At 58.6% G+C, this 14,822-nt stretch overlaps 5 protein-coding genes across 5 annotated transcripts; 1 reads left to right on the forward strand and 4 right to left on the reverse strand.

Moving 5' to 3' along the window:
• Positions 1 to 160: 160 nt before the first annotated feature.
• On the reverse strand, positions 161 to 2,082 carry BJ171DRAFT_406327 (uncharacterized protein; the record flags this gene model as incomplete). Its single annotated transcript, XM_053107241.1, has 7 exons — positions 161 to 420; positions 557 to 629; positions 798 to 947; positions 1,040 to 1,285; positions 1,508 to 1,628; positions 1,733 to 1,906; positions 1,988 to 2,082. Coding segments are annotated over 7 exons (1,119 nt in total), but the record flags the coding sequence as incomplete, so codon positions are not given.
• Positions 2,083 to 4,293: 2,211 nt separating this feature from the next.
• Positions 4,294 to 5,702, forward strand: BJ171DRAFT_557752 (small GTPase superfamily; the record flags this gene model as incomplete). The annotated part of the gene is made up of 6 exons (XM_053113113.1): positions 4,294 to 4,320; positions 4,497 to 4,587; positions 4,856 to 4,929; positions 5,068 to 5,238; positions 5,350 to 5,442; positions 5,553 to 5,702. 6 exons carry the CDS (start codon positions 4,294 to 4,296, stop codon positions 5,700 to 5,702), a joined length of 606 nt encoding a protein of 201 aa, XP_052970650.1.
• Positions 5,703 to 6,160: 458 nt separating this feature from the next.
• On the reverse strand, positions 6,161 to 8,709 carry BJ171DRAFT_489384 (uncharacterized protein). Its single transcript, XM_053109477.1, has 2 exons — positions 7,647 to 8,709; positions 6,161 to 7,334 (listed from the first exon to the last, which is right to left on the reverse strand). Exons 1-2 carry the CDS (start codon positions 8,256 to 8,258, stop codon positions 6,537 to 6,539), a joined length of 1,410 nt encoding a protein of 469 aa, XP_052970651.1. The 5' UTR covers positions 8,259 to 8,709; the 3' UTR covers positions 6,161 to 6,536.
• A 288-nt stretch (positions 8,710 to 8,997) lies between these two features.
• BJ171DRAFT_489386 (uncharacterized protein) lies at positions 8,998 to 12,268 on the reverse strand. The gene is made up of 5 exons (XM_053109478.1): positions 12,075 to 12,268; positions 11,640 to 11,930; positions 11,412 to 11,521; positions 10,897 to 11,287; positions 8,998 to 10,793 (listed from the first exon to the last, which is right to left on the reverse strand). Exons 1-5 carry the CDS (start codon positions 12,183 to 12,185, stop codon positions 9,048 to 9,050), a joined length of 2,649 nt encoding a protein of 882 aa, XP_052970652.1. The 5' UTR covers positions 12,186 to 12,268; the 3' UTR covers positions 8,998 to 9,047.
• Positions 12,269 to 12,287: 19 nt separating this feature from the next.
• On the reverse strand, positions 12,288 to 14,729 carry BJ171DRAFT_489391 (TIP41-like family-domain-containing protein). Its single transcript, XM_053109479.1, has 6 exons — positions 14,054 to 14,729; positions 13,644 to 13,832; positions 13,375 to 13,474; positions 13,164 to 13,295; positions 12,894 to 13,055; positions 12,288 to 12,610 (listed from the first exon to the last, which is right to left on the reverse strand). Exons 1-6 carry the CDS (start codon positions 14,626 to 14,628, stop codon positions 12,485 to 12,487), a joined length of 1,284 nt encoding a protein of 427 aa, XP_052970653.1. The 5' UTR covers positions 14,629 to 14,729; the 3' UTR covers positions 12,288 to 12,484.
• Between the last annotated feature and the right edge of the window lie 93 nt (positions 14,730 to 14,822).

Here is a 14,822-nt window from a genome sequence, read left to right on the forward strand (position 1 = left end):
TGGACTTGGTGCCCGGTGGCTCCTCGTCCGAGTCGTCGATCACATAGACATAGTCGGTCTCGGCCTTGGACTTTCCACCCTTCTTCCTGCTCCGGTTTTCGGTTTCCAGACTCCATGACAAGGGGATTTCCAGCCGAATGTTTTGATCTCCACGCACACGCTCCCAACGCTCCTGGATCTCCTGCCGATGGATAAGCACTTGCTTTGGAATCGTGAGGATTGTTCCCAGGATAGTGTTGGGCCGTCTGGGCTGCTCAAATACAGTTTCGTTCATCGACCGCCGCCGGCTTCGCTGCCATTCCTGGTGCTGTCGTTCGCGATGAACAAAGGCGCCGATGATGCCGGTGATCCGTGTGTACGCCTTTCCAAACTCGCGGCGAATGACGCCGGCATTGTAGGATCCTCGGGTAATGTCGTTTGCTATGTCGACAAACAGGGATGAGCAAGGCAGGAGCAGGAGCAAAGGCCGGTCGAATGCGACTCAGATACAACCAACTCCATCGCCATGCCGTCATTCCACCCGCAAATGCAAGCAATGCTGTGCCAGGCAACTTACATGGATCCTGCGGATCGAGGACGGTAAACATGAACTTTTCTCCGCCAAACCGGCGCTGCTGTCTGAACTCGTCCTGCGGGCGACAAGGGACTGCATGTGAGTAAATTGGCTCGCTGACAGGCGAGATCGAGCGATCGAGCGAGACTGGTGTTCCACTTGTATCGTGGCCGAAATTGGCGACATCTGGACAGACCGCATCGAGCGCTGTCGAGCGATGTGTGTCTGTCAGACCGAGCCTCACCTTATTGAAGTAGTAGACGCCATCAAGAGTGACAGCCAGCCCCATGTTGGAAAAATTGAAGTTTCGGCCGTAGAGCTCGAGGAACTCAATAAGCAGGATGCCGAGGTTGCGTTTGGCGTCGATTTGTCCGCTTTGCAGCAGGGGGTGCACCTGGGGTGTTTCGCAAGAGTGTCAGCGTCCACCAGCACGGGTTCCAGTGGGCGCAACCTGGTGCCAAGCCATCTATCAAGGGCAATGCTTACCTTGAGGAAGGCTGCCACGAGCGACAGAACCGCGTAGCTGCCCATTCCTCCGGTATAGACTTCATTCAGATACCGCTGCATCAGGAATTGCTTGATGATCATCACCAGTGGTTTTAGCGCCACGGCGCACGACGGATCCTCCATGAACTGTTTGACGATGGAGACGGATTGCACGCCGCCTGCGATGTCGAAGCTGACATCAACCGGGAAACCTGTCAGTGCGTCGACATACTTGAGGATTGGGACCTGGGCACCGCATCCGTCGCGGGAGGAGGGATCGGGCAAAAATGCGCCCGAACGCGCGCCGAATGATCAACAGGCTGCGATGGTGGTGGACAAGCGCGCGGCTCCTCAGCGCATAAAGTGCCATCGACCATGCTATCCCGGCGTCGTCGATCGCATGGGCCGCCATCCAAGTCGTGGAGCCACCTTGGGCACATGCGCGAGTGTCTAGGAGATCTCGATTACCTTGGCGCTTGCAATCACTTCAACTTTGGAGGCAAATTTCGATTTTCGAAGCTCGCCCTGGAGCGTATATAGGCACGAGGGCGTCCGCTCCCCACAGCCGAATATAGCAATATCGACATCGCTGGACAGAAACAGCGACGATCGGCCGTCAGCGCAGCTGTCGAACGATGTTGCTTCGAACGATATCCGGTAACGCCAAGGGCATCACAGGAGCCACCGACGCACCTGGATGGGAGGTAAAGCTTGGTCTCGAAGCTGCCAAAGACGTTGACGGTTGTTTGTGGGCCCCATAGCCGGATCGCCAAATCCCGGATACGCTGGACAGTCAGCACTCTCAAAGAATGCTCGGCCTCGTTCGGGACCATAAAATCGACAAAGTCCGTAACTTCCTCGTTCAGCCTGAATAGACAGAGCGTTTGTCAGCATAACCACTGGGCCTGGGGGTGCGGTGATTGTCTGAAATGAATGGCAGCGCCTTACATGTCGACCAGGTTCTCAGAGTAGCGACTCGGATCGTCAACCCATGGCGGAATGGGAAGCGGCGACAGGATGTCAACGTCCCTCACACTGCGGCTCCCAGCTCGGTAGCGATCGCTGCGGGAGGTTGTGCCAACGCTATCGGCCTCAACGGGCAGGCTCTTGTTGTCGGCCGCCTCGACGTTGTCCCCGCTGGCAGCTTTGAAGGCATCGTCTCCCAGAAGATCAAAGGAGATAAAGTCGTCATTTTCGCGGATGCTTTCGTGGCTTTGTTCGAGGTGGTTCTCATCAGCTACCGATTCGCTAGTGGTTGCCGCCCGTGGTTCGCTGGGGGGTTTGGATGGCGCAACGACAGCCTGACTTTCGACTTCGGAAATCTCTCCGGATTCTACTGACAGAACCTCGTCCACTTTCGCCGACGATGTGGATCTGCGACTGGCTTTCTCTGCAAGCCTCTTGGTCTTGGACGAGAATGTGCCCTTCTCTTCGTCGTCCGAGATGACATTTTGCGCGCGATACCAGTTATAGACCTCTTGGTCGTCGGCGTTGTTTTTTTGGTTCTGCGGGTGTTTCCCGGAATTATCATCGACCGAGACAGGTGACTCACTCGATTCGATAATCTGCATCACCAGAGCAACACATTGATTCTGTCAGCGGACATGGAACAGACCGATCGTAGCAGCCAGCCGCAATGTGGGCCCGTACATAAATCTCCTCGGTGGATGCTTGTGGCTGTGAAGATGGCCGGCCGCCCTGCTTGGAAGCTCTGGGGAATGAAGGGTATTGCTGTCGATGTGGCAGCGAATCGAGAATGGGAAAGAAGGCGGGATGGAATAAGCCTGGCGCACGGCATCCGTGGTGGCAGTGTCGGTTGTCTGGATCTCGCATCGTCTGCGGCAGACCGGTCGCATGACTACCTTGCTCATGGCTACGATGCCGGCCAAAATGCGGGCTCGACGGTGCGGCTGTCGCTGCAGAAGTGGTGGGCGAAGGGCGATCTGGGGATATGCAGATGTCGCTGGTGTTGCTGTTGTTGTTGCCAGCAGACGACTGCGGTTCGATCCGGTGGCTTGGCGACGTGATTGGCCGGGGCAGATGAATTTCATTTGCGATAGATGATATATCCCTCAATTTGCCTCGCCCAGCCTTGCCCTGACCTGACCTGATCTGACCTGATCTGCTGGACATTGCTCCCTCCCCATCACCACCCTCCCCATCACCACCCACCATCACCACCCACCCCCACCACCCACCATCACCACCCACCCCCACCATCCACCACCCCGCACCACCCCATGTCCATTCCTCCACACCCTGAGCATCATGCCCTGCACCGTGCCAGCAGAAGTGCCGGAGCCTCGGCCCGCGCTTAGCCCCAGCGGGCCGACGCTGCAGACTCTTTTGCCGAGCGCTGCTCCGGGACGCAGCAACCGAACCGACCCCGCAAATAGAAATTGCAGAGTATTGCCCATTGCTCTGTGATGGGACGATGTGGGAAAACTAGCGTCACGCATCCGGGGCCGGCTATTTGAGTGCCCAGAGACCCGGTGTTTCTGGGCGCACCAGCCGTGTCCCGTACATTTCCTTTGGCTATAACGCTTGTCATATTGATCCGTCGTTGGCAGTACCGCTCGCAGAGGGCCGGCCTGTCCAGCGAGTTTGGTTTGAGTGGCCGGCGATCGATGTGGATCGCCACCACTCACCCAAAGAAGGCGGGAGGCTGTTTGAGGAACGGGAGAGTGCGCTACCGGTGAGCCTTCGTATCGGCCATCCAAGGCCGCTCTGGTACGATCATCATGGACCATGCCAATGTCCCTCCAGCTTTGAGAGCGGGAATTCAAACCTATGGGCTGCCAAGAGACAGCTGCGACCGACGTCCAGCGACAGCCTCGTGGTGTGCCGCATATTGGCGATATCAGATATCAGATGTTGGCTTCACTCCGGCACGAGGGGCTGGCCACACCCCCTGGAACGAGGCGCAAGGCATTCTCATCATCGCCAGGTGTCCAGCTGCTCGCCTGTGTCTGGGTCCAAGCGTCCACATCCGTTTCCGTTGCGCCCTCACAGGCAGTTTGCGGCACTCCTGTGCAGCAACAATCAATCAATCACGGCGGCCCATATTCACTCACACAAGCTCGAAAGTGCCTGCCTTGGCTTCGTCGAGCAAGCCTTGCCCAAGCAGCGCACCCAGCAGCCGCTCAGCAGCCTTCGTTCCCACACGCCGCTCGAGTGCTCTGTCCGTCTCCTCACCCAAGGGCTCTGTTTCTAAATCCTGCGGGCGTCCGGTGTCTTGCTCCATAGCTTTACCCATGGCTGCCTCAGAAGTGCATGACCTGGTACGGCAGCATCAATGCATCCGCAAGGAGCTGCTCCTACGCTGAGACCGACCCCCGAGCACAGGAATGCCCTCCGCTCTCGTTGTGTTTGTATGGTATCGTCCCAGACGGCAAAAGCACCAACTAACGGCCTGATATGTCCGCGGCTCCGGTGGATATCGCCTTGCGGATCCAAGGTTGTTGTTGGCTCTGGTGGTGTCGGCAAGTCGTGTTTGACCGTTCGGTTTCTGAAAGACGAGTTTTCAAATGACTATGATCCCACAATTGGTATGGCAGCACACTGGCTGGTAGAAGGCGTCCGGGCCGTCATCGACAGCGATACGCTATGCGAGAGCACCTGCCGACTGTGCGCAATCTTGTCCCGGCCCCGTCTCTGCGTGCTCGGAATCGCCTTTCCAAGGCTCTCCATCATCCCGTTCACTGCCTGCTTGTTCACTTGCTCCCTGATATCATCAATGCTATGTATTTCTTGGCCACAATGGCCCTCGGGTGGATTCGCTGCGCGTTGTGCTCGTCTATTCGCATCATGCTCCAGAGGAAAACTATCGGAAGAACATCGACGTCGACAAACAGCCCTGCATCGTGAACATCATTGATACAGCCGGGCAGGTAGGGATTGTGCACCACCCCAAGGAGAGTGTGCGAGACGTGCTCGAGCAGCTCGGGGAATGGCCCGCCCGACGCTGCTGTGCGATGACGATGTTAGCTTGGTGCTTACATCTGGCTCGATATCAATTGCGGCGACAGCATGAGTACACATCGTTACGCGACCAGCATCTGGCTTCAGGAAAGGGCTTCCTGCTCGTATTTGCGCTGGACGACCCCATTTCCTTGGATGAAGTTAAGGTGCTGAGAGAAAAGATCATCAAGCTGAAGGATACCAAGCGTGTGCCGCTGGTCGTCTGCGGGAACAAATGCGTAAGTCTGCTCTCCCCCTCTTCGTAGCAAGGCTGCAGTACCTGGCATCCTGGCCGCAGGTCTGCATCCCATTGATGCATAACCCGTCTCATACGTCGCCACGACCTCCAGGATCTACCCCCCGACCAGGTCACAGTCGATCGTGCCGTAGCCACCGAGTTCTGCTCGCAAAACAAAATACCCTATCTGGAGACATCGGCAAAGGTAGCATCGGGGGGCGAGGGCACAGATGGCCGTTTGCTAATGCAAGCTCTATGAGTACGCTATGCTGCATCATATATGCTGACTGCCCTTACCACCCACTGCGGCAACAGGACTCTATCAATGTAACAGAGTCGTTCCACAACCTGGTGCGAGAATGCCGCAAGTTTGCTGCAAAAACAACCGGCGGCGGTGCATCAGGCGGGACAAAGGCCAAGGGCGATGTCAAGAAAGAAAAGAAAAAGGGGTGCACCATGTTGTGATCGGCAGCGATCCACCCCGCTCGACCCTCGGGGCTTGGTCTTCCTGTGGCCGACGATGTGGCCCTCATTCTGGCCGTGGCGTGTCCTGCCGGGACTTGTCGGGTAAAGGAGATCTTTGATTACCAAGTACAGGGAGCTGTGTTGGTGAGTGTCCGATGCCGGTTCGGCACTTGGCTCTCCATCGACTTGCTCTCGAATGGTTGTCTGCATACGCTGAAGGACACGTCGTACTGGTTTGCTGCATCGATCTCGAGCTCTTCTATCGCAGACTTCCCTCCGCCTTTTGCAGACCATGGACAATACATATTCCTTCGGACCCGGGGTTTTGGAGTTCAGAGCTGCCACTTTCTCTGCATTCTGAGCACACACACACATCTACCGTGGCCAAGCAGTGTGTTCAAGGAGACGGGCGCTGTGGCTGCCTTTGCGAATGCCTCAGGGTTGATAGGGATATAGGTACACGGATACATCCATATTTGTATTTCCAGAATCATTGACAAAGCAAGGATACACACTTGCGAGGAGAGCAGTAGCAAAAGACAGCGACAAATACGGAAGGACGCGGGAGAAAACGGATTCACCTCCCATATCGAATGAGATCGCGGCTGTGGCCATCGCATCGCATCAAACATCACATCCCACATGGCATCGCGCTCTACACCACCCGTCGAATCCCTCGTGCCATTAACAAATCGCATCACATATTGCATCACATATTTCAAAGGGATTTGGCTTTGTACTTGAACAGATCATGCTTTCGGATGGCGTGTGGATTGTCTCGTCCGGGCTAGAGTTCGGCTTACATCAGCAAGTAGCCATGGCGATCTTGGGCGGCTACAGGATATGCGTCACCATCGATATGCGCATCGCCTTGATGGCCTCGAAGAGCGTATCGACCGAGTCTGGCGAGACATCGCATTCGTCCAGATGGCGGACGAGCCACTGGTGCAAAACCAGGGCCTGTGCTGAGTTTGGCTCGTTGGCGATCCGCTTGAGCTGAAGGGCATCCTTCCATAAGGCAGCAGCGACATGGGGGCGAATGCTTCCGTTGCGGGCGAGCTGGGCCTCAAAGGCCCTCCAATGGGCCGCAAAGAACGAGCCGCCGGCACGAGGAAAGCTCTTTGGCGCTGGGCCGTGGACCAGAGCCACAGCCGCCCCGATCGTGATTTCAAACGACTCAATACAGAGCTCGACGCCAAGCCGGGGAACCTTGGGCGGACCCGAACGGGAGGTTTGATAGATCCTGGGTCGCGACGGGCCTATGCCCACATCATCCGCCTTGGTGGGCTGGGCATCTGGGTCCGGTACTGGACGCAGGGTGTATCGCAGGCACCACTGACCACCCTTGCTGTCGAGGATCTTGCAGCGGATGCCCTCGGCCGGCAAGCCACGCTCGACGACCTCTGCGACGGGCTCGGTCCGAACAAATCCAGCGTACCAGCCACCGCTCTCGACCTGCCACTGGGGGAGCTCGGTCGAGCGGCCGTTGAGGGCGAACGACATGAGCCGTGGGAAGGTGCGGAGTGAAGGCTCCAGACCAAAAGCGCGCATGGCAGCCACCGAAGGCGACTGGACAGTGGGCCCTTCATAGTCCTTGATGGACGAGCCGATAACGGCGGGGGTCCGCGGGCTCTGTTGCGACACCAGATGGGCAGATGGGCAGATGGGCAGATGGGCAGATGGGCAGATGGGCAGATGGGCAGTTGGCAGGTCGCAGTCAGAAGATGCCGGTTATGCGGAATGGAGGGGAGGCGCATCGGGGGTCACGTCCACAGAAGGCAGCGATTCCTGGGCCGAGCCACCCGCCTCTGGCAATGCGATGCATGATGGTGCCGTGCAATGAGATGCAGCGCGGGGCGATAGAACATGGCTGCGGGAATGCGCACGGACCAAGACCCACACTGCCGCTGTTGCCGCTCCAGCAGGGAGAGGGAGGATCCGTACCTGCGATGCATCCGAAACCGCACGGGGCAGAAACACGAATGTGCCGAGCTGCGAATTGACCGAGCTCAGGAACATTTGCAGCGAGCATTCGCCGATGCCGCCTGGGATGGTGAAGCTCACCAGGGCCTTGGCCCTGCGGTACCGTTGGAAGAGCGTGGTGTCGGCAGCGATGCGGAAAGTGTGTGAGACGCACCGCAGCAGCTCGAGGCTGCGGCGGTCCATGAACCAGAAGATGGAGACGATGATCTCGAAGGGCAGCGTGGGTGTGCGCCGCTCCTTGCGGAAGGGCTTGACCTTCTTCTGGATGAACGAATAGAGCGACCGAGCAAAGTCAAGCGTGCTCTCGGGAAGCTCCAGCAGGTTGGGTTCGTTGTACTTGATGATCAAGGGCGAGTGGGGATAGGCCTTAGTCTTGATAAGCGACAAGTTCTTGGTATAAGGCTGCTGCTGCTGCTGCTGCTGCTGCGTCGGCAAGACGCCGTTGGGCCCGGTCGACAGCGAGCGCTTCAGAGTGTGGAAAGGCCGGGGGGTTGGGGCATACGAAATGATGGACTCGACAGAGCCCCTCCGTCGCAAGCCACCATGACTTTCTGTTGGGGCCAAGGATGACATTTAGGCTGTTTGCATGATTCAGCCGCAGCTGGACGGTCGAGTGAGGCAGAAGAGGAATCGGACGGGCAAGAGGGCAGCGCCGATGTTACGGAGGGATGAGTGCGGCCTGTCAAAGAAAGCCAGGAAAGCGGTGGCCCGGAAAGTGGAAGATAAGATGGAGACAGGCCCCGCAAGGGCAGGAGAAGTGCTGGTCGGGAGAGCGGCGGGAAAGGCGGCTGAACAGGGCGCTGCAGGAGCGATATGGCGACAGCCAAGTGCAGGGCAGCGAGCCTGGAAGATGCGGGGGAGCCGCTGCACGATGGATGCGAGAGAGGGAGAGAGGGAGCAGGAGTGCCCTGGTGCGATATGGTGACCGAGCGAGCGATGCGGGCACATGGGGGCAACGGCGCCATCTCCCCCCGCCATGGCCGGGACACCCTTTCTCCTCCTCGTCCACCTCCTTCTCTCTGTATGTGGGAGCATGCATCGGACGCTCTCGGGCGACGGGCTGTTGCAGCGACGATACCAACACCGGTGTCGCTGCGATACCCCCGAGGCAGTCGCAATCCCACACCAACCAAGTCTGCGCAATGCAGCCGAGCAGCAGGCCGCTCGTGGTCGCGTGCGGTGGCTGGGTGCAGACCTGTTTCGGCTCGCACGAGGATCGCCCAAGCCGGATGTCCAGCAGCAGAGACCCCAGGACGAGCCAGGCGGATGCGCAGGGCGGCAGCTGGACCGCGAGCGAGGCGGACCGCAGCATGATCGAGTGTACAGCATGTTCGGAACGAAACGGGACAGCAGCGGGTGGCCTCAGAGCAACGCATTGGTTTGTGGCGACATGGAGCTGGCGAGGATCTCCTGGGTGATGGTGTCGAGGCGGTCGTCCAGGACAGAGACATTGTCTCCGAGCTCGTCCAGATAGAAATCCCGAACCATCGATCGGATCTTGTCGTCGACCACAGCCCGGCAGTGCTCATACGCCATCGCCATAAGTTCCTGCAGCGACATCCGCAGCAGCCGCTCCTTGCCAAACGAGTCCATGACCTGAGCCACCAGCGTGGATGGGTCCAGGAACTCGAAATCCTCCGATTCCCACTCACCCTCGACACCACGGTGGTGGGCCAGCTGCACAGAGACCTGCTCTCCGAGCCATTCGATCTCGAGTCGCTCGCGGGCCTTGGCTCGGGGTGCGGGCTCTGTCTTGGCCATCGAGGTACTGTCCGGCTCCACCAGGTCCATGGCCGGCGGACGGGCGACTTCCTGTGTCTTGGCTGGTCCCGAAGCACGCTTGCGAGCCTTTGTCGGCGGCGACCGTTCGCCTGCACTGGGCAGCTTGCTGGCCGAATCAGCTTCAACGGCATGTGTGCTTGAAAGAGCCGATTCAGACTCGTTTCGGCCCCGCTTCGAGCCGCTCGGCCGACCGACCTTGGAGGTACTCGACATAGCAGGCTCTGCGGTTGTCGATGGTTTGGCCGCCGGTGCCGAAGCTTGTGTCTCGGTTTTGATCTCTGCCACGACCTCAGGGACGAAATCAGGATGCGATTCAACCTTGGGTGAGCGCTCTGGCTTGATCTCCGCTTCTGGCTCCTCGATCGCCTTGGCTGCCGCTGCCTTTGCAGCTGCCCTTGACGCTGTCTTTGCAGCGGGCTTGGGTACCACTGTGGATGTTGCTGATGGGGACGCCGTTGGAGTTTGTCCAGATTGAGGTCCGGTCAGCTGGGTACGGGAATCTGGGCTCTTTCCAGCCGGATGGGTTTGCAGGGGCTCTTCCTTCATAGCCACGTCGTCGGCATCGTCGTCTTGAGCAAGATCCACCGGGGCCCGCCGCTCAGGACGCTCCTTACTCCGAGGCGCGGGTACGCTCGCATCGACGGTCGGTTGGTCGCTGGTAGTGTTGGTGTGCGTGTCAGTTGATGCTGGCAGTGTGTCAGATTTTGCAAACAGCGCCGTCGCCGTTGATGCTGCACTGGGTTTCTTGAGGTTGGCCGAGCCGGCGACTCGCAGGGGACTCGCTTTGGGTGTCATGGCTCTGGCGACAATCCGCTCAAACAGCTTGGCGGGCGTGACAGGCGGCACCGCTGTGGGTAACGAGGAGCCGGGTTGAGCCGGCGCCTGTTCTGGGGCACTGGCTTCGGTCTGCAATGCAGGAGGCTGCTGCTGCGACGCTGACGAAGCCTCTCCGCCCTTGACTCGAGCCAGCCGGCCACGCTTGCGCTTGGGCTCGGGAGCAGACGCAGGCTCTGCAGCGGGGGCTGAAGGCGCTGGTGCTGAAAGTCCGTCGTCAGCCAGGTCACCGGCATTGCTCTTGGCGCTGTCCGATCGACCGAGCTTCCTTTTTTCGGCCTCGGGCTTGTGTCGGACCTTTTTCGTCGGATCGGTTTTTTCGAGCTCATAACAGTTCAGGATTTTTTCCTGAGCCATGAGGGCTTTGCCGCGTTTGGGTCGCACTGTAGTCTTGCTGTCGGACTTGCTCACTGCACCGATGCCGCGCGGGGGTTTGCTGGCTCGGGGTTCTTCGGCCTTGATATCTGCATGGATCTCATCCGCTGGGACTGGCTGCGATTGTTTAGCAAATTGACAGTCAGATGGTGCTCACAGAGGCTCATCGCACAGAGAATCAGCAGGCAGTTGGATGGCATTTGGGACAGCATATCCACACCTCCTTTGTATCGCTTTCTGCGTCGGTCCTATGCTCGACTTCGGCATCCGCTTCAGCCTTGGGCTCAGGTTCGGCTTTGAGCTCGGGTTCGAGCTCGATTTCAGGTGCAGGTGCAGGTTCAGGCTCGGGCTCGGGCTCGGGCTCGGGTTCTTTGGGAGTTTCCTTTCGCTTCCTGGTGATTTGTCTCCGTTTCTTGGGTTCTTTGGTGGGCTCCTTGGTGGGTTCTTTGGTGGGCTCCTTGGGAGCTTTGGCGATTTCTTTGGCCGCTGGTTTGGTAGATGCCAGAGTAGGCGGCTCCAGAGTTGCCACGGCCGCCTTTGAGTCGCCAGCGACCAGATACTCGATCAACGGGCAAGCTATGTCACCGGATCGGCGCTTTTGATGCTCCAGGCTAGCATAGGAAGAGCGATTGCAGGTACGATGAGTATAGCGGCTCATGATCAAGATCTTTGGTGGACTGTTACCGACCAAAGGGATCTGAGGAGGAGCAAAGGGAGGGACGGTCCGATACTCACAGCGGATCGTCGTCTTCACCCCATCCGTCGAGGCCCAGGTCACAGTACAGACATTCGCAATAGTCCATGGAGCTTGGGTTGGGCAGGTAGCACCATCCGGCCTGGGCCATCTGTGCGTGAGCGCGCAAGCGAGGGAAGGAAATGGGGTCAGGCGCCAGAGCCTCGGGCCTGTCATATCGATGGGCAACAGTTGACGGAAAGGAGCCACCCTGGATGGATCGGCCCTACCTTTTCCGGAGGCAAGAATACTTGGTGAGGCCAGTCGTCGTCAAAGGTTTTCTTGCGGCTCTCGACACAAGCCTTGGACCACGGAGCCTCTGCAGGCTCCTTGCTCAACGGCCACGACTTTTTCGAATGGTTCAAGATGGCCATGGGGCACTTTGGCGAGATTTCCCAGTGAATGTCCTTTGGATCGTCAAAGAAGCCCAGGGGCTTGGAGGTGGCCTCGTGGCAGAAGAAGCACTCGCATCGATCGGGTAGGTCGGGGGTTGGACTGAAGTAGAACCCGCAGCGCGAAAGCTGTAATGAGGATAGCCAGCGATCAGTTTCGCTTGCAACGGCTGTCTGCGGGCGAGAGCAAGGATCTGGAAAGCAAGAGCGTGCGCAGATGGGATGCGGCAGCTGCAGCTACAGGAAGGTGCCGGGGGTGGGAGCAGGGCTTACGGATTGGGGAGTGAGCAGGGCGCCGGCGGGGGCCTTCTTGGTGATGCGGTGAGGCCAAGTCGGCTTCTTGGTCCGCCGGAAGGACTTTTCTCTCAGCTCCTGGAACCGCATCGCTGGGAAAGGACTTGGTGTGCGGTGCGTTGGAGAAACACGGGCGTCGATTCGAGGCCAGAGCGAGGGAGAGGAGACCGAGGCACCCGTTTTCGCCAACGATCCAAGACAGGCCAAATTGAACCAAGGTCACGTGGACGGCTGTGGATTGGCTGTCTGCGGACCATGGAGCTGATGGCAGATGGAAGGAAGCATGGCAACGGGAGCATATCTATTGATGCCATGGAGAGACTGGTTTGCAGCCCGCTCATGGTGGAGCCGGATGCATCGCGGCTCTGAGTGTCCGCAGCCTGGACAGACTACTCGGAGACAGCGATGGCCTCGCAGACGACATGTGAACAGGAGCCAAGCGTCTGGCTGACCCAGTTTTGGTCCAGCAGCAGCAGCCGATTCTCACTGCCAGGTGGATAGCTTCGCGGCAATTTCTGGTTCGGAGGGCAGCAGGAGACACACGGATGAATACAACATCAGCCACGGACCATGCTGGATATCCATACTTGGGCAAACTCGACGATCGGCAGCAGTTGCTGGGCTGTGGTTGCAGAGCGATTGAACCCAGCTATTCCACACACACACACACCCAAATCTTAAGGCCTGGTCACCACGAAAATAGAGCATAGCCGGCTGGCTCTCGGCTCTCGGCTCTCGGCTCTCGGCTCTCGGCTCTCGGCTCTCGGCTCTCGGCTCTCGCAGTGCGCTGGGTATTACCTTGGTCACCTCTGAGTACGTGGCCGCTCGCGAGGTGTATTCCCTGACGAGAATGCTCTTTCCGAATTCGTGATAGATGCGGGTCTCGTTGATGCGGAACGTGACGTTGTCGACTCGCAAGAAGAATCGCAGCAGCACCAGGAAGCACGAGGGCATGACTCGCTGGGTATGGAGAGGCGGTACAGAGTGTCAACATGCCGAAGAACTGCAAGGACGAGGTGGGTCCCTCTTCTGGCAAGCACCGAGCTGCAAGTGAATAACAAGACTTACAATCCGGGCCGTCATACAGGAGATGCCATTGTCATGCAGTTCGTCTTCATACAAGACCAGCTCGTCATAGAATAATATGGGCTCTGGGAGCCGCAGACGGTCGAGGTCAACCCCGACCAATGACGGTTCGAACTGGAGAGGGCAATGCAACAAGTGAGCAACACTCTGGCCACGTAGTTCCGGCGCCGCTGCTGCAGGACACGGGGGGTACCTTAGCGCCAAGCGAGGAAGAGAGAGTGCCCGAGTACGACGACAAGTAGATCCAGTTGTAGGGCTTGACGACATCCTTGATCTGATCGTTGGCTTCGAGGCTGGGATCGATGGCTGGTTGTCAGCAGTCGGCGATGAGCCATGCGTCGAGATCGACAAACAGATCCGGCAGCCAAGATGCAGCCCGGCCCCTCCCCGGGTCGGAGCAATTGCCGACATAGCACCACATCGACCCCAACGGCATCGGCGTTGTGGAAGTGGAGGCGATACCTCATCTTGGTCCAGTGCTCGGCGTGAGCGACCTGGACAGACTTGTGTTCGGACTCGGGAATGCTGGCGACGTTGCGAAGGGCATCGAGGGCGCTGATGGAGTACTGGAAACCCGACGAGTGCTTGAGTTCGATAGCATTGTTTCCAAAGAACATTTCTGGAAACGGCATCTGGATCTCCTTTGAGGCACTAGAGAGGAACGAGGATTCCCCGGGATGAGGAGGTGGGTGATGGTGAGCTGCGGCTTTGAGTCTGCTTGGTAAATGGTGGTGGTGACTGTGGCAGGAAATGCCATCGCAACGATAGGAAACGAAGGGCGATGCTTGACGAGCAGATGCGGACACTGAGGATATGCGACAAGCACGTGTGATGGTCGAGCGGCTCGATCGGCAAACAGGAACGTAGGGTACTTGTCGATCTCGGCAGAGTTGAATATGGGGTGCTTCTTTGTGGTGATGGTCCAGCCAGCATGTGCGATGGAGTTGACGGCGCCGGAGGAGAATGTGGTGTGCGGGACAGGATGGCTGTGGTGGATGGTGGTGCCGGCCTTGGGCTCTGCCGGAGCAGCCGAGACGATCGAGACCGAGGCAGGCGGGAGGGTGCGGTTGAGCATGGAGCGAGTGTCGGGGACTGGGAGAAGAGCGATATCTAGGGCCGGGGTCTGGCCTCGTCTCAGCGCGGACGGCTTTGATGGAGGTGATCGGGACGAAACAGGATGCCCTTGGCTCGGAGCCGCTTTTCTTGGCCCAGAACGCACATGCCCAGCCAACGCACCCGACAACTCCAAAGCCCACAGACTCGATATCCGCGCCGCCGTGCTGCGATGCGAACGCTTCGTCCAGAGGCCCCTACAATCCTTCCCTCCACCATCGCCGGCATGTTCAAGGACGCCATGTGCGGTCGCTGGCTCGTCTCGCGGCAATCTGGACGACACATTCGAGTCTGCGCTGTGTATTCGTCCTCGCTCGAGCTGCGACTCATGCATGGGAATCAGACGACGGCGCTCGGCGTGCTGCAAACGGCTCTCTCCTCCGCAGATGGCTCTCTCCTCCGCAGGCCGCGGGCGAAGCCGTCTGATTTCTCATGTGCTGCGGGCGATGCGGGCGATGGTTGAACCCAAAAGTGACGACTTGCTCATCCGCCCCCAGTGCCGCGTTCCACAACGGCGCAATCGCGCTG

The sequence above is a fragment of the Polychytrium aggregatum genome (genome assembly GCF_025602895.1).
Source record: "Polychytrium aggregatum strain JEL109 chromosome Unknown BJ171scaffold_4, whole genome shotgun sequence".
NCBI lineage: Eukaryota > Fungi > Chytridiomycota > Chytridiomycetes > Polychytriales > Polychytrium > Polychytrium aggregatum.

What these genes read in the sequence shown, in the direction of transcription:
- BJ171DRAFT_489384 (XM_053109477.1), bottom strand. Translation starts at nt 8,258, where the DNA reads ATGTCATCCTTGGCCCCAACAGAAAGTCATGGTGGCTTGCGACGGAGG. An exon ending in CGGTTTCGGATGCATCGCAG is followed by an intron (nt 7,335 to 7,646) that starts GTACGGATCCTC and finishes GTGTCGCAACAG; the next exon opens with AGCCCGCGGACCCCCGCCGT.
- BJ171DRAFT_489386 (XM_053109478.1), bottom strand. Translation starts at nt 12,185, where the DNA reads ATGCGGTTCCAGGAGCTGAGAGAAAAGTCCTTCCGGCGGACCAAGAAG. An exon ending in TATTCTTGCCTCCGGAAAAG is followed by an intron (nt 11,522 to 11,639) that starts GTAGGGCCGATC and finishes GCTCACGCACAG; the next exon opens with ATGGCCCAGGCCGGATGGTG. An exon ending in CAGAAAGCGATACAAAGGAG is followed by an intron (nt 10,794 to 10,896) that starts GTGTGGATATGC and finishes AAACAATCGCAG; the next exon opens with CCAGTCCCAGCGGATGAGAT.
- BJ171DRAFT_489391 (XM_053109479.1), bottom strand. Translation starts at nt 14,628, where the DNA reads ATGCATGAGTCGCAGCTCGAGCGAGGACGAATACACAGCGCAGACTCG. An exon ending in CTTCCTCGCTTGGCGCTAAG is followed by an intron (nt 13,296 to 13,374) that starts GTACCCCCCGTG and finishes TGCCCTCTCCAG; the next exon opens with TTCGAACCGTCATTGGTCGG. An exon ending in CCTGTATGACGGCCCGGATT is followed by an intron (nt 13,056 to 13,163) that starts GTAAGTCTTGTT and finishes CTCCATACCCAG; the next exon opens with CGAGTCATGCCCTCGTGCTT.